This window comes from Dermacentor albipictus, chromosome 1 (genome assembly GCF_038994185.2).
Source record: "Dermacentor albipictus isolate Rhodes 1998 colony chromosome 1, USDA_Dalb.pri_finalv2, whole genome shotgun sequence".
NCBI classification, from domain to species: Eukaryota; Metazoa; Arthropoda; class Arachnida; order Ixodida; family Ixodidae; genus Dermacentor; species Dermacentor albipictus.
This window is the reverse complement of record NC_091821.1, coordinates 267,561,892-267,583,942: the sequence shown is the minus strand read 5'-3', so window position 1 is coordinate 267,583,942 and position 22,051 is coordinate 267,561,892. Positions and strand designations below refer to the sequence as shown.

Genomic DNA, 22,051 nt, shown 5'->3' with positions numbered 1-22,051 from the left:
AGCGGGTGCCAAATTTTTATTCCGCAGCGTGGTCCGAGGCATCGGGGCCGTTACGTAGACAGGTTGGAGCCTTCCTCTCTCGTCGTGCTAGGCAGGGAGCCGCCTGCGAACAAGAGAGCACACACGCCGGCTCAACGCGCGTTGGCCGCAGTCAGGCCGCGCGCCGCGTCCGCTCTCGATGGGCAGCTGTGCGCATTCGGAGGACACCGCCATCTCGTCTACACTGCGTGTGCACCTTCGGGTTACGCAATGTCCGGCTCGACCGCGTTACACAGCAGTGCTTTCACGCGGGAAAAGTCGGCCAGTGAATTACCTGCATCTTCCATACACTTTGCAAAGGTGTGCCCGCTACGAATTCCGACCCCGCCTGATCATTTCAATTGTTTCCTACTTACTGAAGCTTAGGCAAGACGTTGACGCCGGCTCAGACGGCTAGCGCGCCGCGAGAACGAAATGGCGAGGCCTGCGGCGCGTGGTTTAAGTATAGCTTCAAGGTGTTCAACACGGGCGCCTTCGTTATAACATTGGGCCTCACTGTAAAATTGAGGCCCAATTTGTGCTATTCTGACATGGCAAACAACGTACACGACGGAGCAAGAGATGAACGAACAGAAAATATGCACGGTGTCTAACTGCTAGGAATGATATGGCACACGACAAAGTCTGTTAAGAAATATGTATAACCGTCTTTGCTGTGCTCCGTGGTGAGTCCACGTGTAGCCTTCATTTATCCTACGCAACAAATCGAGTTCGAGAGAAGGTGCGGAGTCTTCACTTATCGTGTACAACAAAATGTGTTCGAGACAAAGTAAAAATCTTCTGTCGAAATACAGCGCACCTCATTTATTCAATACGCAAACTAAAATGCGGCTTTTCAAGTTCATGTGAAAAGTATGTTGAAATCTAACTTATTCCTTTGCTGTCATCATCATGATGATGATGATGTATAGGAGCACAGCATTTCGAACATCCCAGTACGGCAGTTGATAACGGTACGATAACAAAGCTTTTTATTATTTTGCGTTCGCGACTGACAAAGTGAATTACAAGTAAAGCATCTTTGCTTTTAATTTTATGCGGGTACCGTTCCTTGCAATCACTCAATGTAGCAATTCCAGCTTAGGCTGGATACTCTTCAACCATGAGGAAAGTGTTTCATTTGTTTCCCTCTTTTTAGCGCAGGAAGCAAAAGAAGCTTTTTTTTTTTTCCTTGTCCTGCAAGCTACCATGTGCGGATAGTTTCACGCACACGCATGTTCTTAACGTGTTTCCGAATTCATTTCAGGTCCAAAGAAGTAGGCACTGTATTATTTTTTTATGACTCCGAATGCAGCTTGTGAAAAACGAATTCGTGCTGTCAATACCTCCGTCGCCTGTACTCTAGCCTGTTCTTCGCTACTTGACAAGCAAAATTCGTAGCATTGGGCAGAGAACAGGCGGCCCGGCCCGCCTTCTATGCAGATTAAACGGAATGTCAAACGTCGTCGATTGGAATTTTGCGGCTATGGGTGCTTTCGATTAACGCACAAAAGGGGCTATTGGAGATCTCCGAGAATGCCCCCTATCGTGCAGTGTGCGTATTTAAACTGCTGCTGAATACGATAGTCGATGTTATAAATGGATTAGACCTTCACTCTAACTAAAATGTGGCTGAGCTTCCTAAAGCTTTCATATTCAATTGAAGGTTAAATCAACTTGTGCTTCATGTGGTACATCTTGGAGTATAGGTGGCATTGACTATAGCATCTGAAGCGAATCCGAAAGAAATGGGTTTCAGCGCTACCCAAGTGATTTATACAAATCCCTATGCTAGCTGTGACAATCTGGAACCAACTAAAGTCCCGGGAATGCCAACACACTAAACGGGGACAATTAAGCACTGAAAGTTCTGACGCCCTCGTTCATATAGACTTCACAAAGTGCAGGGATCTCCAAGCGACCCTAAGGCGCCGGTATAGTGACTGTGCGGCGATGTACTTTTATTTTCCACCATATGGGATGGCCTAGAACAACCCGACGTAGCTGGGCATGAGCCGATGCTGTTTCAGGTGGCGACACCATCAACTGCGCAAGTCGCGTTCATTAAGCGTGCATTAAAGGAAATATTCACTCCAACGAATCGCGGCCGCTAGTCCAGCACTGAGCTAACAATCTAAATTTCAATGACGCAACACTCGAGAAAACAGATTAAGGAGATGAAGATGATCATAGTGGTAGAGTCCGGCATTATAGACTAGCAGTGTACTCGATACACTTTTTTACATGTACTACACCGCAGGCTCAAAGTGCGACTCTTGTCCTAACAGCAACCACGCGTTCCCCTAGTTTGAATATAAGCAAAGCTTGCGCTCACTTCTCAGTTACAGAAGCATTCGCATTGTAATAGTCATCCGTAGTGAATCTTGAAAGTATTACATCGTGCTATCTCATAAAGTTGAGAGTTGAATATGTTTAACGGGTATACCATGGGCGCCACTTGTATATTCGTCGCTTCAGCTCCGCTTGCGAATTCTTTCACTCAAGTACTTCGACTTCTTACTAGTTCATTGTACATGGAGGTGCACATACAATGTAATACAGTATGGAGATTATTTTGTATGTGCTGAGAAAAAATACGCGTCTCTCATTTCAAAAACTAGGTTTCGCTAACAAGTGATTGTGATGCCAACTTCTACAATGCAAGAAATTTCTACCAATTACAGAATCTCGGTTTGGGCAAGTTGGGCCTTGCCGAGACAATTTCAGCGCTGAAATGACGCAACATGGTTTCACGCAACCCAATCAAACACGACGATTAGCTGCTTCTGAGTATAGCATTGTGTAACTGCAACTGTGCTGCGGCTTTATACACGCGAACTTATCGGCACGACTTGCCCTCATCACCTCTTACTAGCCTCGCAAAACCGTGAACTCAAACTGGCAGAGCTGCGGAGAGTAGGCATGAGCGCGTGTATTATTCTAGCTGCTTAATGCGCTTCAACAACTTCCCTCTTTCGGGGCAGCATTCCCGAAACTTTACATTAAATTATGGCGTTTAACATGCCAAACCCACTTTCTGATTATGAGGCACGCCGTAGTCGAGGACTGTTGAAATTTTGACCACCTGGGGTTCTTCACCGTGCACCTAATCCCAAAACTTTCTGTTCGTAAGCGCTCTTTGCTATCGACCGGCCACCTTCGCTAATGAAATATCCATCTTCAGGATTGGCTGAAATTTGATATCTAGAACAATTTTAGCGTTAGAGTTTTTCGGGAATACTGGCCCAGGGGCCGAATCCAAACACGCACACAAAAATTTATGCTAAGGTTGTTTGTAAAGGCAGATGCTAGCAAACCGTAAGGTCAGACATATCACAGGCGAATGTGGCTGGCGGATAGCAAAGAGCGCTTACGAACAGAAATACTTGTGAATTCGGCTCCAGGGTCCGTATTCACAAAAATATCTTACGTTAGAATCGCTCGAAGGAGCAAATTCCTGTCAATCCTGAGGCTGGTCATGTTACCAGCGAACGCAGCCCGTCAATGGCCAAGAGCACTTGTGAATAACATCGTGCATTTGGCACCATGATTGATAAAGGGTTTACTCAGATATAGGCCGATTCAAAAGCGATGTATTATACGAAATACGAACTGTACGAAATACCTCAAAGTTGCAAGAGCATACATAGGACACAAGGGCCGCTGTTAAACAAAACAGCGTGGGAGCACAAACTGAAAGTGAAGAATTGGTTCGGTGAATAACGGGATAAGATTCAAAAGCGATCCGGTATTCAATTTAAAAAAAAACGTTAGTAAACTCCACGATAACTTGGAGAGGGAAGTAGTAGAAGCATCATTTACCAAGGGGAAACGAGACACGTACCTTTAAGTGTAGCTTTCATGAGTAGTCCTCGTAAGTAGATATGTATTTTACTGCAAAGAGCTGTCATGAGCAAGGGAATGGGCGAACATGTCCGTCCTTTCGAATGATTGTCAGAAACAAAATATGGCCCAGTGGTAGGGGGATTCGAGTTAGTCCTCATGCGGCTTCAATCTGACCGCTCTCACCCGGATCAACCATGATAACACTGATAACACTGATAAGCTAGGCCGCGGACCGAACGTGTCCGTTCCCTGTAGCGGAGGGACGATTTTCTACAAAGGACGCGTAAACGTGGGTGACAGCGTACTTCACACATTGCCCAAGCACCCTTGTGCAGCTCCCGCGCTTTAGCTGAAATGTCGTGCTTCACCAATTGCATGAAGAGATTCGCCATCGGAACAGAAGATGAAGAGAAGCAGCCGGAGCCTTCGCATATAGTTTCCCACCCAAATTTACTTCAGAACTTACCCACTACCTCGGTGATAACAACATCACCAAGTGGATAAAAAGCTATGTTGCTATATCGGATTGCGGCGATGTGCTATCTGGCGTCCCACAAGGAGCCGTTCTAGCTCCTATCCTTTTCCTTCTTTTTATCAATGACTTACACATTAATACTAACGCCACTATAAGCATGTTTTCAGATGACTGCGTTATCTACAAGGTAATAACCTGTCGTGATGACCAGATAACCTTAAACAGTGTACTTGAAAATATAACACAATGGTGCCAAACGTGTCAGACGGTAATTAACACAGAAAAAAACAATTTGTATGACAGTGACGAATAAATGAGCGCTCATGAACTACCCATATTATATACAAGGACAGATGTTAAAGAAAGTAGAAGAGTATAAATAATTGAGCGCTCATGAACTACCCATATTATATACAAGGACAGATGTTAAAGAAAGTAGAAGAGTATAAATATTTAGGCGTCATAATTTCGACAGATCTTAAATGGGGCAAGCAGGTAACATATATTGTTAATAAATCACTGGCATTTATATACTCGTTAAAACGCTCGCTTAGATCCCCATCAATAGATACTAAACGCTTAGCCTACCTGTCACTAGTTTGCTCTATACTGGATTATGGAATAGTATGTTGGTTTCCCTTCTGTAAACAGTACATAGCAAAATTGAAGAGCGTACAAAGGAAAGCGACTAGATTTATTTTTAATAAGTATCGCCGTCTTCACTCCCCCACAGAACTATTAAGGAAAGCTGAACTTCCCACTATACAAAATCGAGCTCGACTACTTCGTCTTAAGTTTCTTTTCTTTCTTCTTAATGGCAGTATGGAAATCAATGCGAGTGACTACTTACTACCGACGTAGTTCTCGAACACACCAAGCACTTAACAGAATACAGATTTCACAACGACATATTCAGGTACTCCTTTCCACATGCAATCCGTGAATGGAACATGTTGCCTGATGACGTTGTCACCTGCACATCACTCGAAACCTTTATCGCCAAATTATCAAACAATGCTCTGTAGCTACAATCTGCACATAGGTGAGCTGCGTCGTACAATGGCATTCTTATTCACTTCTCAGTGTCTTGTATTCTGCCCTGATATAAATACCTGCTGAATCTTGGTTCTTACGCATTGCACATCCAATATATTTACATTTTTTTTGTTCCTCTTCTGTGTGCTAAACCTCCCAACATGGCGTTTACTACTATTTTTCCCCGCTCCTTTTATAGAATCTGTATAATGAATGTAGAGTGCATATGTACTGCCTTGTTCACCTAAACTTATCTATGTCCGCGCCTACTTGAACTGTTGGCTTGAATATGTATCCTGCCCCTTTCCTGCAACAGCCTCAAATGTAAGGATAGCAGTGTGTTCAAATAAAATAAAAAATAAATATACATGCATGTTCGCAGTAATCGAGTTGAGGGAAGCAAAGAACGAGTGCAGTCTGCCAGTTGTTTCTTTTTAATGGTTATATGCAATCGACTATGGCAAGCGACAGTGTCATGTATAAAGCCACAGTCACTGTAAACAAAATCACCGGCGCAAATAGCTCAGTGTTATTTCGCGTGTGTTTTCTTGTTTCATTGCTCCAACTCTAATAAAATATCTCTTCAGAAAAGTCTAGAAAGTAATTTTGCAACAGGTGTAGCGGTACGGTTCCTATTTCCCTCTACACATGCCTTACGTTTAATGTCATCATCACGATTATTTCTGCTGACTATTTCTTTATCATTTCCTTTTAGTACCACCTGCTGTGCTTTTAATAATGACAAGTGATATAAAAATAAGATTCTGCATGCAATGCCGATAAGGGAATCCAGTCATAGTGAATACTGTAACAAAAAAGGCTTTCTTTCTTTCATTCTTTCTTTCTTTCTTTCCTTTTGCGCGACAGGTATTTGTTGAGCATGCTCAAATATTAACGAATGCCAATGGACTTCGGAATAGCATGCAGCGAGCCCATTGAGCAGGCGGAAATATGTAAGTAGGGAACAAACTTAGACGCTGTGATTTCACTTGAGTCATATTGTGCGAAAAATGTATCAGGGCGATGTCAGTTTTCCACTATAAAAACATTTCTCGGGGATTTTGTACTTCATAACCCGCTGCTTTCGTGCACCGATAAGATTTTGCGGTCAATAGGATCAAGCTCAGTATACACATCGCAAGTAATTCAGCTGGGACAATGTTACACGAGATGACCAGGAACTCAAGGAACAATCTCTCTATAGAAGAATGCGTTTGGTGGGGCTCTCTTCTTGTCCTGTGTCCACTGCAGTTGACGAAAAAGCTAAACATTCACTCGACTGTGCCCTACAAAGTTATGGTGGCATTGCGCTACCTGGCGTCATACCTGGAAGCCACAGGTCCTCTCAATAGCGGACAATACGGCCGCAGCAGCTAATGTATCGATAGCTGTCATCGTTCACTGAGTAGTCGCCTATAAAGCCGACCATTCTTGCAATAAGACGGCCTCATACATTCGCCTTTTTATCTGGTGTGCGTGCCACAACAGTGCGCGTTTTAGATCAGTGAGAGCGACCATGGCTTGCGGCTTCTCGGGGCAAAGAAGCCCCTCCCAATGAGTCAGCATCGCCCGACCGCAAAATCATTCAGCGTGCGACAGCAGCGCGGCTCCCAACGAGTGAGTTGAGCATGCTAACACCGGCTAAGCAAATGCGTCGCAAAGAAGGCGGCTGGCTGTCGCACATCTGGATATTGTGTGCAGCCGAACAACAGCTACTGCGAGTTTCATGCAACCCAGCGACCACTTCTGACGCTCTGGATTGGATCCGAAGTAAGAAACAGAGAGGAAAGCAGGTGCGCTACCTTTGTTCCTGACGTTTAGCCGCGCACTTTGGGCAGCGCTTGGTCTTAGGGGCCTTTTTATGAAATCTTAGTTTCTTTTCCTTTTCTGTCGCACCTGTGGATTGAGCGCAGGGCCCTCCGTTGCGATCAAGACTTCGCGCATCGCGGGACGTCGCGAACACATGGCAGGTGCGAGTGCTGCCTAAACACTGTTCAATGCACTGCGCTGCCGTTACGAGAAGAAGGGGAACCGAGGGACCCGATTTTTGCTAGTCACAATCATATGACGCCAACAGACTTGATCGCCGCCACTACACGCATCCAAGGAAGGGCACGGGTAAACAGCGCCGCGTTAGCTCAACTGGTAAGAGCATTTGCACTCGAAATGCGAACAGGTGGTGGGTTTGGCTCCCGCATCCACTTTGCATTTTTACATTTGAATTAAAAACAATTTACCCTATGCTTCACTGTCTGTTGCCTTCATATGATTGCGTGACAGTCTGCAAATTGCAGCAGATATGAGATTATTGCTCAGTTGTCTTTCAGTTAATAGGTTTTAATAGAAGATATACAATACTACGTAAACTATTTACAAAAATCTGAATGGCTTAAGGCAGACTTCCGTCAAATGCTGTAATGATTCACACGAAGGTTCCTTCCTTTCAGTCATCCACTATGCGATTACAATAGATAACCACGATGATGTTATTGCAGAAGACGACGGGGACAAAACGATGACTCCTCAGAGGATTCCCTAACACAACCTTGAACTTGAGGCACTAACTAGTAAGCTTGCGCCTGACCTAAAATTATTGCTCTATCTTCATCACTCATGTTCCCTGAAACTTTACTCCGCCGCTACTTTCAAGCCACGGTGTCAAAAGGAAGGTGGTCCGACGACGCGCCTGCGCCGCAGCAAGAAGCCGAACGCCGCTTTGCTGACATCTGGCTTCGTCGAAATTGCGGGGCTTCAATGGGAAACTGAAGCTTGCGCTCCAATATCTAGCTGCAAATTATACTTTACAGGGTATGTTTACAAGCCTCTACAAAACATGTTGTTCACAAGTGTGCACTTCCTTGTTCATTTGCTCCGTCGCAAGCCAATAATTTAGCTTTGTCGCATTCATAGTGCTTTAAGCATCTTTAAGCATAACCGTGAACCTTCTTGGGTTTACGGTTATGGTTTTTCTTTCTCTCTCTTTTCTCTCTCTTTACGTTGGCATTAGGAGTTTTAAAGTGGGAAAAAGTAAGTGTGTGAAGTCTGGGAAGCCGGTCACACGAGGTACCTGAAGGCATCAAAACTGCTAGATTCGAGACCATGACATGTACACAGGCACCTATGTATACTCTCTCTCTCTCTCTCTCTCAATATATATATAGTCTACTCCGGACCACCGTCAGTTCCACTTAGCTCCTCAAAGAGGCAGGGCGTGTGTCGAGTGAGCTCCTCAACACTTTGCAATATGGTAAACGCGGTAACGCATTTCTCTCTCGCATTTACTCCTAAATCGCCACTGAATTAGTTGTTTCTTGACCACCTTCTAATTCGTCAACAGAGCAATCAATGGGACTAGCTGGTTCATTTTGATTTCCTTTAAGAACACGCTAACTTGAAAGCACTACACGAAGAACCAAGACAGTAACAAACACAAGTTGACAGGGCAAAGCACGTCCTGTCAACTCGCGACAGGACGTCGCGCAACTTGTGTTTCTGTCCTGTTTCTTGGTGCAGTACCTTTAAGATCAGCGCGTTCTTAAAAGGAATTATAATCTGTGTTGAGGGACTGAAAGGTCTTTGCACTATTTCACTACGGCTTCCGACTGCGTTGAATTACAATATCAGACAAATATAATTACGCTGAGCAGGCGGAAAGAGGCATTCTGTTTGCAAGCCTGGGGCTGATGGCAATACGAAAACTTTGCTATAATTTCAAAGTGCACTTGCGACAGTAAGAGTGCTTCCTTTTACAAAGAATCTACCGAAGTTATTTGTCTTTTGTACTTGCAATATCAATGCTGGCTCGGCTTCTTTCATCCTCGAGGACGTAGTAGCAATAGTAACTCTGTTTTAAAGTAGAGAGTATGACGGAAACCCGTCTGGTTGGGACGATGCATACTTAAAAGGAAGAGGTCCGGGCACCGACCAAAATGGTTTAAACTATACATTTACGTTTCGGCTCCCGTGGGGGAGCCGAAACTGTGTTTTATGCCTTCAGTCATATCAATGTGTTTAAGTGAAGTGTGTTCACAGTGACAAGACGAAATAGCCGTTCGCCCTACCACGCCCCCTCGTCGATTCAAACAAGCACAATGAACAGGAAGAAAGTCACCGGATGGTGACGTCGCGCGCCCGCAAAATTGCATTAAACTATACGAGCTGCTCACTGACGTAATTTATGAAGATACGTGTATGAATGGCCGATAACGCGCACATAAATAATTGCGCATACGTTCACCAACCTGCAACTCCGAAGATACACAACAGATAATATAAAGTTAGTCCTTGCGTAAAATTCCAGCTCGAAATACCAAGATCAAAACTCATGGTGCCGCGTTAGCGATTGCGGAAGAAACAGCGCAACATTACAAGGGCGAAGAAAAAATAGACGCAAGCCGGCGCCACTGTGTGTCTATTCTTTATTCGTCCTTGTAAAGTTGAGCTGTTCTTCTGCAATGTATTTGTAGCAATTCGCCCAAATGTAGACTCTCATGAGCATTAGCCATCTGCATCTGCGCGATTTCACAGTGCGGACGAAACAATTTTTCGAGGCCGCAAGCCACGTCGGCGCTCCCTAAATTACGATAGCTGTGCAAGATGCTTCTATGCTGGATGAAAACGATTTTCAACTGGGAACGTTTGAATAACTGCAGAAATGCTGCGCGATAGCAAGAATGCGTTCATCGAAGCCCCGACAGAAAGTGCGGAATGAAACGCCACCAAGACGTGTGCTGCCTCTTGCGGCGGTGCCCGGCGCATTGTGGGATGAGCCGCCCGCATCTCGTCAGGGCACCTCTCCTTTGTACACCGTGGCTCAGGCAGAGTAAAACCATGCTAATATTGCAAAGATTCTCCCACGGAAGCGGCCCATGTAAACTGATTGAGCCTACTTACACGAGACCTCTGACCAGTCGATGGGGGCGTAAAACGGGTTCTTCATGAGGTCGTCAAATCCACCTTCGGGTCTGCATCCCAGCCTCCTTTTGGGATTCTATGAAAGGAAAAAAACGATTGTAGATATAGGAGGAAGCACTCCACTCTGCCTGAAAACGTGAAGATACACCAGACAAAGAAAACTTTCGTGGAATGCCGTTCCCAAAGCATCGAAAATGAATGGCATTTTTTTGCTGAAATGCGCTTAAAGAAAGCAAGAAACAAGCACCGTAAGTATATGCGTGCCAGATAAGTCGATCATATTATCTAGCGCGTGGTCACAAAGACGGCCGCGAGCGTATCAGCAGTATTGCAACCGGCTTGCTACGCGCGTGTACTGCCACTACAGCCTCGATGGAAGACAGGTCCAACTCGCTGTCCTGCAACGGAGTTGTAGGGACCATCTAAACAGATTAAGCAAATGCGTTACAAAACGCACCTACCTCACCTCCGTGCTAGCTGCTTCCACTCACTTCTCTTCTTCACGCTTTTGTATCCTGACTGGACAGCGCATAGGCGCGGCATGCGCAAGCGTTGTGATCCCGACTCCCTTGACTCCAGTTGTTGCATCTTTTGCTGCCATATCAGAAGCTTCAGCTGTCATAAGCACTATGTCAGTGGTTGGGGGCTATTCTTTCCGTGACTCGCCCAGCAACAGGCCTTATGAGGTAACGTTATCTCTGGGATCAGCTGAGTGGCCGATCCAAGCAATAACGGTCACACGGCCGCTGGCGAGTCATGATAGATCCAATAACAGAGCACAAAATTAATTAGAAGTGAATCGGGAGGTTAGAAAATGCCACATCTGTTTTGCAATGTGCTAACTAATACCCCACATGAAAATTTGAATCCCGCGCTGCCATACGTATTAAGTCGCGTATCGATATGCGGGTGCGAACCTTCCACACTCTTGTCTACAGAGCGCTGGAGCACCGCTCTACAAAGCAAGCAGATAGCAATACCACAGTTAGCTTCAGGACACCGCACTGAAAAATTTGTCACTTCCGTATTCAGGGCCCGTATTGACAAAAAAGAAAGGTATCGTAAACAGTTCGTAAGCGCAGATGCAACCACTTAGGATGGCGAACATATTAGCGAAGGCGGCGCACCAGTGGCAAGCAGCTCTTACGAACTATGACATGTGTTAATTAAGCCCTACTTGACCACCGCTGCTCACAAGCATATTCTCTCAAGCTAAGCAACAACGCAAGAGAATCCCTTTCTTCGCCTGGCGGCGCACACAACCGCTCCATGCACGAGTGTCGACTTCTGTACCAGCTTTAGAAATAGACTTACTCCGGCAAACAGCTATGCTTCCCTCACAATGGGCGTCTGGTTAAGTGTGGCATTTTATCACTCGAGAAATCCCGAGCTGAAAACGTAATCATGGTCGCACAATGCAGCACCACTAAATATTACCATCTCACGTGCAGGGAAATCAATTTTATTTCTTGAGAAGCACACGTGTTCGGCAATGTGACGCAATTTCGCCTTCCTGTTTGTTCAATGGGAGCACGCGGCGCTATCCCGCAGCGTTTGCAGTGTCCCCCCCACGATACGCGACCAGAAATCATGTAAGATTAAAGCGCGAATAGTACTATTTCGCTGCCTCTTTTTACTGCTTAGGACAGAGCATAACCACGAAGGAACTTGCTAGGAAAGAGTCGGTACCGTCATTTTCCATCACAAACGCAGGCAATGAGGAACATTTCTTACTGGTAATGTCCTTAGCCCAAACTAATGACAGCAGTTGAACTTTAACAAAGACTTTTTTGACTGATGTCTGCTACATGAAACAGAGTGGGGACGACAAGACCTTCTTGAAACCGCTATACAAACAGCGAACATTTCTACCTATCTAAGGCGTTAGCCCTAATCTGCACAATAAGTTTAGTTGATGCGTGTCTTCAAGTGGCTTTGTCACATTAACTCGCATAAACGTTTGCCCACTTATCGCAAATGTAATAATTTATGATTAACAACATATTCACGTCATTTTAAATATTGACACAGTTCCAAAGCTAACGAATAAGTTATGCATCTGCAACATTGCATGCCTCAATGTGCATTAGTTAAGGATAGCAAATTATTGCGTGCATTGTGATGTAATGAACTTACCTCTTTCAGGATTTCTCTGAGCAGCGTTTGTGCAGACCTCGACAACGTCCTCGGAATTTTCAAAGGGGCAATCAAGGCCACTAATTAGACAAGAAAGAAACAACACTCCACTTAAGCAAAGTACACACCAAAAACGAGCACGTCTAGAAGCACCCACAAAACAAAACATTAATGTGAATCGGGAAGAAAGTGCACGAGTCTGGTCACAAAGGCTCAACTGTTGGCCGTCGACGTCTCCTCCATAGCAGCAGCCTGAACGCTTTCTGTCTGCCCCAAGCCGCTTTCGGAGGCCTCCTCCGTTAACGGGTTGCTATCAGCGTGCGCGGTTGACAGCGAAGAAGCGCCCTTAGTGAGTGAGCCCAGAAGCCAAGCCTCGGAATGCCAGACTCCCATGGAGCCTGGGTCTTCATCGCTGTCACTGGCATGCTCCCGCGTCTGCATGGAAACCGTGTCAGCTCCCGCGCTTTCGGACTCGTCTTTCTCCGGGCTGTCGCTACTGGCCGGTGAAGATAAATTCTCGACAGAAGGCCTTGGACCTGGCCGTTTAGTCAGTACCTTCCGTCTCTTAGGTGCCTTGCGTAAAATGCGCTTGTCCCAGCCCGCGTAGCAATACTGGTCCATGACGAGGTGGAATTTGGAAAGACGCACGCTAACCACAGCGGTAGCCATTAGTAAGGCAGCGAGAAAGAGAAGGCTGGTCCAAGCACCATGGTAGTTGCCCAGCAGTGAGCCACAGAACAAGCTGTAACCGTGGTTCATCACTTTGTACACAATGCGGCACTCTGCAGCTGCGCTGTTTCGGTTTTTGCCACGCAGTCGGCTAAGCATCATCTCCGCCTTGGCAACCATCGTGACGTAAAAATCCGACAACGCTGGCTGAAGAATTTCAGCATTCAAGTCGGCGGTGGTATTTACGGCGAGGTCGCTGCCCGGTATCACTTGCGCGCAGTTCTTGGTGCATTCTGCCGCATTATCCGCGCTCCTACGTCGCCGTATCCGCGACACCTGGAAGTAAGCGCTTTGCTTATGCGGTCTCGGTGCTCGCCGAGCCCGTTCCGTGCAAGAGTGCAGTATTTTACTGGGAAGAAGAGTGGTGTCTCCGGAAAGCAGCTTCGTGGTGGCTTCGTCCAGTATATGCCTTTCCCTACCGCGGTACGGTTCGCAGATGTAGCATTCGCCAACAGCACATCCGGAAAGCAGTACACCAGCTAAGGGAACGGCAAGGACGCTGCACGCAAACAACACCACAGGGCAGTAGAGCATAATTAGGCCTGCTTTGTGCGAAAACGCGTTTCTTAGGGTGGGTGCCATACCTCGGTCGTGATTGAGCATGCCCATGGCAAGCCCCACCACCAAAAGAGCGGCTACGACGCCAACAACCATGGACAGGAGCATCATCATGAGCGGGGCGAGAGATCCAAACAGGTGGCGCAATCGAAACCTCTGCTCAAACTTTTGAAACTTGACTTTAACGGCGGCGAGCTTTTTGCGATTGGTATTGCCGCCGTTCTGCGCCAAGAAAGCCCTCATCCGAAGCGCTCGCGCTAGACGTCTTCTCTCGGCCACTGTCTTCTTTTTAAACACTTTCGTGGCGTTATGTACCAGCTGTTGTTGCGTCTGTTCAAGGGCGCTGCAATTTGCGCTCCGAAGCTCATCGTTCTCGCCAAGCATGGCACGCAGCAGCTTACCACAGACGGGGCCCTTGGACTCAAAGGGATTCACGTCCAGCCTTTGCAGAAGGTACTGCTCGAAGGCCTCTCCGAAGTCGGAGTCCAGCTTCTGCGCCTGCAGCGCGACGCTCCTTAGCACAAGGTGGGACCTGTTCCACGAGTGTGGCGTGTCCTTGGCGAGGAGGAAACTCTCGAGGTCGTCCAGGCCGCGGGCATAAAAGATTGATGCCTCGCGTAGAGAGTTCTGGATGCCGAAAGCGAAGCCCACAAGCAGCACGTTGACTATCACCGACGTAATTGTCAGCGAGCCGAGGGCGACGCAGTGTCCGTTGTACAGCTCATTGTAGAGTGGCGTGATCACCTGAACCCGCTGGCCTCCGCATTTTCCCATGAAGCGCAAGCCCAGGAATCCAAGTCCCATGGGCACCATGAAGCCGCTGATGGCGAAGAGGGCCACCGTCATGCGGAAGACGGGCGGCTGGTGCTGAGCCAGGCTGGCGCAGATGCCGAACAGTCCCCGCGCGTTGCCGATGCGTTCCAGAAGTTGGGCATTCTTGGGAGAGGAGACGAGCATCAATGCGAGGCGGCGACCGAATTCGCTCCACACGGGTAGAAAACTACCGTCGTTACGCATCGGGCAGGCTCTACCCCTTCGGGGTCATCGCTGCTGCAGCCCGGAAAAAGCGCCTTCGGTGGCACTGCAACGCGCTGCGCCGTGGCAAAAAAGAACACACGTGGCCTCGCGCCCCCTCCTGGGTACGGCCACATTCCCGCCAAATTCGAGACAAGGAGCGCGCGCCACGCAATGCGAGCAATGCAAAGCGTTTGTTTATTTGCCATCGGCCAATAAGCGGCGCTTTTCAAACCGCAGTTTATTTTGTAGGCAACTGGGACTGCTTTTCAGTTATTTCCCTGCGATGCACTGGATGGAAATCCGTAAGGGCTTTAGTCGACGTGGGGAAGACTGACTGCGGCTTCTCAGTAGTTGGGCTATATGGGACAGCCTGCTTAGCCCTTGCGTCGACCACAACTGGACCAGAGCTGGGCTTTGCTGTGTGCGCGGGGACAGCTGAGCTGGGTGGGATGACTTGCTCAAGCCCCGTGCCGTGAACAAGGCAATTGGAGTTTTGTGGGAGCTTCAGGACCTCGACGTTGCACTTCTTAGGCACCAAAGACTCCGTGCTGCCAGATGTCAGTAAACGGCGTGCCCGTTCCAATTGGGTGATTGATATCGTCATCGTACTGGTGTCGACGATACACGACTCCGGTTTTGACTGAGTCTTGGCGTTTTTATTGTGATAGCTGGCTCTATTAGTTCCGTGTCAATGCTGGTAGAGGTATCGCTCCTTTCTGATGAAAGAATGTCCGACTGCTCCGAAAACCGCGCATCAGGGAATTCCAGCAGACAGAGCCCTCCTATGCCCCACTGCTTTTGTTTGGCTTGATCAGCTTGGCTTGGCGTCTTAGTTTTCTTCCCCGCTGCGCCAGCGCTTAGTTCAGAACTGTGGGTAGCTGCAACAGCTGTCCCGGTTGCCACCTTGCCTATTTTTGCCTCACTCACAATATCACTACTGGACTTATTCCGCCAGCCAGCCTTTATGTTTCGCTCTCTTTTTCTGGTGGCTTTCCTTTTGGGCTTTACCGTCGGCTGAGGCGATGGCTGCTCAATTTCGGGGGACGGTTGCATGATGAGATAATACTTTGACAGCATTAGTAGTGAGGAAATACCCACGAAAAATAGCAGGACCACTAGAAAGAGCGTGAGGATGACTGACTTCAAGTACTCCAAGAACGAGTCGCAAAGTGGAGAAAATCCAGTTTTGACAATCCCGTACACAGGTGAGCACATTCCGGGTCCGTGGTACTGTCTCGCCATGGCGGCAGCCTTTCCTAAAGTATCCTCGGCTACAGAGTCGGAATCCAACGACTGTACATTGAAGGTTGCGCACCGCTCGAGTATTGAGCAGATATAATAGTGGCGAGCCACTTCTTCCACGTCTGTGCCACTTCTGTTGGTTCCTAACACTGGCCTTTGGCGTTTAACAGACGTTGTAACCGAGCCACTGTGGTACTGCACGGCGCCTGTCCCCCAGGAGGGAAAATGCTTCTCAACAACCGACGCTGCAGCCTCGCAGTTGAAGCGCGCTCTTCTGGGAAGCAGTAAAGCTAAGTTCTGCTCAATAGCTTTGGAGGGTTTCTGTGGCATTTTCTTTTCATTTGAGCTCTTTCCCTTTTTTATAAAAAAACATTATTGATACACCTTCGCCACCGCAGTGCCGCAGTACGTCCCCAACATACATATTGGCATATATATCGGCTCTCTCTTTACTGGGCCACGCTAGATCTTGGGCAAAGTCTAACTGCTGGTATTCCTTTCTTTTGTACGTATCGCAAAGATAACATTGACTTGCAATCGCGTGTGGTGAGCTACGCCTGACAACAAGTAGGGCCGCTACGCAAAACACGAGCATAATGAACGCGGCTACAAGCAGGGCATGTCCAGCAATGTCCGATATCTTTTTTCTCTTCATGGGGTCCTCCTCTTCTGAGTGGTTTTGGTGTCCGATGGCAGTCCCTACTGCGGCCACCACTGCTGCAAATGCAATCGAGTGTAGTGAATGAGCGTAGTACCCCCACACACCAGTCATCTCATAAAACCAGGCAAACCGTTCCGCCATCTTTGCTATCCCTTGTTCCGTCATGGTTCCTTTAGGCGTCTTCGCTGCTGGCGCTGCCTTCCCTTGAGCGCTTGCGTGTGTGGAAATGTCTGCCAGGAGCTTGTCGGTCCGTCGTCTCTCACGTTCAGTAGCGTTCCAGGCGCTCCGGAGCTTGTCGTCTGTCCACTTAACTGGTCCTTTTGAGTTTCTTACAAACGCAACAAATTCACGGAAGGAGAGATGGCGATGGCTTGCTTGCCTTGTCATCGTGGGATTCATCTCGGCGCTGGTAAGGTTTGTATAAACCCTCAGGTCGTGCATAGCATTCTCGAAGTATTCCTGTGCCTGCCCTATGCTGATGCCAAGGCCGTAGTTTGCAAAAAGAAGCACGAAGGCGCACAAGGCGAGAACGATGACGCCCTCGACGACAGTTAGAAGCTTTGTGTAGTAGTACATGTAGTTGGGTCCCACCTCTTGTCGTCTGTCGCCGCCGCACTGGTTCGCAAAGCGCGCCAATCACGCCTGCACCGACAAGAGCCACCAGTATCCAAGAAAAGTTTGTGAAGAGGAGGATGAACTTGACGCTGGGCTGATGGTCCGCCAGGTATCGAGGCAAACTTTCTGGGGCCACGCTGACGTCTTTCAGAAAACGATCGTCTTTCGGATGATCCGTCAGCATTCGGAAGAGAAGTGTGAAAATAGCGCTCCACGGCAGTATCATGCAACCGCTGTCGCTAGGCTGCAGCCGGTAGCTCTCGGTCGACCGTACTGTTTTCGGCCATCGTTCTCTGATCTCGCTGGACAATTCTACGCTGCCATCAACGCCTCGAGACCTTGACAGAGCAAGTGCGCACAGCGCAAGCCGCAGCGTCAAAACACTGATGTCCATTCTGTCTCGGAGCCAGCTTGTCCGCAGGAGCTCGCGCCAGGGGCGACTGCTGCGCGTGAGTCGCTTTCGCCATGCGAAAAAGATGCTGCAATAACGCGCCAATTCAGCACTTACACGGGCGACACACGGCGGTCAGGCTGCTACCTTTTGGCAAAGACGTGCACCTGTCCCCGCTGATGTGCTACTAAACCAGAAACGCAGGGTAAGAAAGCAAGAAAGCAGCCGAATGCAATGCAAGGGAGAAGCATCACATTTCTGCCACTTGCAATACCTATTGGTTGTGTATTTGTGTGGTGGTACTATTCTCACTGTGCACCCATGTTTATTGCAAAAACAGTGTCAATTTCTCGGAAAAATGCAAAATCTGTAATGAGAGAGCGCTTTGGCAGTTGCATCGGAATGACCCATTAAATCAAACAGCGTAATCGGCATGGCCGAGTGCGCATGATGCCCATGCCACCTCTGGGACACGATTTTGCAGCGATGCCTTTTGCTCGATTCTATACCAGCCATATCATTCACCGCTCACGGCCGGCTGATGTCGTTTATTACACTGGCGGAGCGTCGCACTGACCACCAACGAAGCGCGAAAGCACAAAGAATAGCATTGGAAAAGGCACCGCTGAAAAATCCTGGTCCTGGTATGCTGTTCAAGACATCGTAAAATTCCGCCACGTTGTCGAATTCACCATCTTGCAAGCTCTCATTCATCCAGAGGGCTGCTAAGGCCTCTCTGACTGGCTAAAAATGCCGCCATTGCAGAATTCGACAATATGGCGGAGTTCGTCGATGATGAGTATTGTGCCCTTGGTCAGATTCGTGAATAAAAAGAATCCGCTCGGGTACTTTGGTAACTATCGCGTCGCTGGCTTTCTTTATGTACACCAGTTAGTCAGAAGCAGCTTTTAGAGTCGGTTTACTACGCTCTTCGTTTCACCTGGTCGTACTAACTCGTTCACCACGCCTTAGAGGAACGGCTGCTCAAGAAGGTAGCTAAAAGGAAGACATGATTGGAAATTGTTCGAGCCCGTGGTAGGGAAGCTCGTCTCCTGCGAAAGTTGCCTGTCTCGCGCGCTCCATACTTACGCCGATAGCGGATGTCCCGCCTGGCCAGGTGCAGGTCGACGCCTTTCTCGGCGGCGTAGATGGCCAGTGGCGTTTTGCCCACGAGCATCACGAAGAGCACTATGCCGAAAGACCACCAATCGGCGGACATACCTGGAGGGGGGCACGGAAGACTTCTGTGAAGACGCAGGCCTTGCAACATGCAATCACTGCGAAGGATCTCGACGTGACGCTTCTGAATCATACAGTCTCGTCGAAATATGCCGAGCCGGTGAAACGAATGCACCTATTGTCAATATGTATGTGTGTTTACGCGAAAAGATCTCTGTGGCAGGGCTCCCGTAGCATGTACTCTGCGTCACGCAAAGATTTCACATAGAACACAAAATTTTCTACACTTGCCCCCCAGAAGACTTCTCCCTAAATTTAGTAATGGCTTGGAAGTCCCCATTATATATATTTTTTGTTTATTCCGTTAACTGTTGGTGGCTAGTGTGTGGAGAATGCGGTACATCGCTCCTCAGCGCAGGCGCACATCATGTGATCTATCTATTACAAATATGCCGGCGCAAGCAAATGTTTTCTGCGCTGGATATTTGAACTTCTGAAGAAAGTGCCAATAGGGGTTTGCATTGGACGGCATTCACACAGGGGGCTTGAACTTCTCGTCGGTTGGCACTCAGCAACCGACCATCGGAAGTACAAACCTTGGATGATGTTTGTACGGGAATATTAAAATGAAAATGGCATTGAAATATTGAACGAAGATCAGAGCTTCAACAACACAAAGGTTGCTCAGAAGACTCGATTGTAAACTGCCCTTCTATGCATAGAAATTGCGTAGTCATTTTTATATAGAGTAATGACAAATGACACCGAACCAATGATAACGTCTCACACACATCTCGACTTTAGCGAGAAACGCTGAAGTGCAATGAGTCAAGATAGAATCTTCGTGGTGGTCTCAATTGCGCCAACAACGTCAATAACGCGGCGCAGTAATGTTGCTGCCACGATCATCGAGTAGTTGCCGCAGTGAACCGGTCGAAATGAAAACGTTTTAAAGCAATCTTCTTCAATTTACTCATGTCCATTATTTGGACGACTTTCTACTACATATTTTTCTTTTGGATGCAGGCTCGGTTACTTAAATGTTAATTGAGAGAAAACAGCAACGTTCATCTGCGCATAGCTGACAGAACGTCGACACTATCGCGCTGAGACGTCACTTGATAGTAAAGAATCAAGCATTCGTTGGATAACAAAAGTTGAGCAAGTGCGCCACCACAGCAAGTGTGACTCTTATTTTGTGCTTACCATAAAGCTCCTGTCTAATGACCTCCGGTGCCATGTAGGCCAAAGAGCCACACCGACACCAGGCTTCAGTGCCAATCTACATAGAAAAGAAAAATAGGAACAACTTATTCAAAAAGCTGAGGTATCACCATCATTGGTAACACACCACAGACTACTGTCTTGGTTCAGCTTTACAACACGTCGACTGCACGCGGTCAACTGACGTGTTTCTGACATTATTGAGCTCAAGTGGACTCGTCTACATCAAGGAAGCAGCTGCTTTCCCTGAAAGAAAGCCCTGACGAATATAATGACGAAACGTTAGCTCCAGCGACCACTATTGATCCCTTCAAGTCTTCCTGTTATCATCTGCCGAAAATGTCAATCGGCAATACTAAAACAGACGGCATCGCTAGAGCCTGTCAACGTGGCTGTATAAATACAGCCATGCGTGAACGTCATCGTGGGGCGCAGATAATTTATTACCCCCCTCCCCTGGAACACGCTGCTAGCTAATTTCTTTAAAGAGGCCGGTGTCCTCGCGCACCATCTTTCTTGATAGTATACAAGCGGCCGACATCGTTCTCAGAACTAGATTGGCTTCACACTGCACACTCAAGAGAATGGAAAGCGCAGGTTTATTGGTCGATACAAGCTTAATCACTATCTTCTAGATAAATGCTCTAAAGCTCCTGTAAGTTGGCAAGAAAATTGCTAATGTTTCACATACTGAACAGACCCTGTGTTTGATATATGTTTTAGCCTCTAGTTCTAGTACAGCCGCTCACTGACAGGTACTTCGAAACATATGTTGCACCAGTTCATCCTGAGGGACATCTCTGAGGGACATTCGCAGGCTGAAATGAGTTTATATGCAAGGAATCAGCTATAGACTTTAGTTAGCGAAGTTGTCTAGCTGGGCTCTAGTTGCTGTTCATTCAATTACTGCATTAAAGGTTTCATGGTTAGAGGTAGTGCAATGTGGACGAAGACACGAGGGGTGCACAACTATAGCGCTAGCCTCCAACTCATCTTAATGCGAAAAATCTCCTACGTTTTGAGTACAAAGAAAAACTAGATGATCCAGAAAGGTCAAAAGCACTGGCGGATCCAGAGCGCTGGCCCTGGCCCGAAACATGCTGGCCCTTCAATGCTGACAGTATTGATCGTCCACCCTGCATGGCTATGTACGCTTTGATTAAACCTTCCTGGAGGCTACCCTTGATCCGCCCCTGGTCAAAACTCGTACTTTGCGCCGCCTACAACGATGTATTCATAACAATAAGACAAATCGCAGTGTTAGGCATCGTTAGGCATTGACAGGGATGTGCGTCAATGGTTAATAGAAATAAATACAGGGTTCTTAAACGTTCCAGTCATTTATTTAAAGAAAGCGGGATTCTACAAAAGATAGTATAGGGAAAGTGCGTGCCCACCGGAGCTGATGATACTCTGCTGCTATATCATGCCGCTTTGATACGCTGTTCTTCCTCCACACATTATCAGAGTATACTTCGTAGAGCCAGACTTGACCATGACTGCAGAAATGGCGCAGCTATCACAAACTATAATGGTGAACTCATCATCATCATCATCATCATCATCATCATCAGCCTGGTTACGCCCACTGCAGGGCAAAGGCCTCTCCCATACTTCTCCAACTACCCCGGTCAGGTACTAATTGTGGCCATGCCGTGCCTGCAAACTTCTTAATCTCATCCGCCCACCTAACTTTTTGCCGCCCCCTGCTAAGCTTCCCTTTCCTTGGGATCCAGTCCGTAACCCTTAATGACCATCGGTTATCTTCCCTCCACATTACATGCCCTGCCCATGGTGGTGAACTGCATGCGCCCAGTTCCTCACTTGCGTGCCCCAGTGGCTCAATAGCTATAGCGTCCTGCTGCAGAGCGCGAGGTCACGTGTTGGATTCCTAACAGCCACGACCAGTACTCAATAGCGGCAAATGCATAAACGTTCATGCGTGCGCGTTAACTTTTTTTTTATTTCACGCGGCCAGAATTACTCCGAAGCTGCACATTTGGCAAAGCTA

At 47.5% G+C, this 22,051-nt stretch overlaps 1 protein-coding gene across 2 annotated transcripts in view; it reads right to left on the bottom strand.

Moving 5' to 3' along the window:
* Window positions 1–22,051, bottom strand: part of LOC135915824 (protein kinase C iota type-like) — a 40,273-nt gene continuing 18,222 nt past the window's right edge. For both annotated transcript variants that reach the window (XM_065448998.1, XM_065449007.2), the window contains 5 exons: window positions 20,023–20,098; window positions 18,727–18,858; window positions 12,425–12,504; window positions 10,268–10,364; window positions 1–103 (listed from right to left, as the gene is read on the bottom strand). In XM_065448998.1, coding sequence (XP_065305070.1) covers window positions 51–103; window positions 10,268–10,364; window positions 12,425–12,504; window positions 18,727–18,858; window positions 20,023–20,098 — 438 coding nt within the window. In that variant the 3' untranslated portion in view covers window positions 1–50. The remainder of the gene's footprint in view (window positions 104–10,267; window positions 10,365–12,424; window positions 12,505–18,726; window positions 18,859–20,022; window positions 20,099–22,051) is intronic.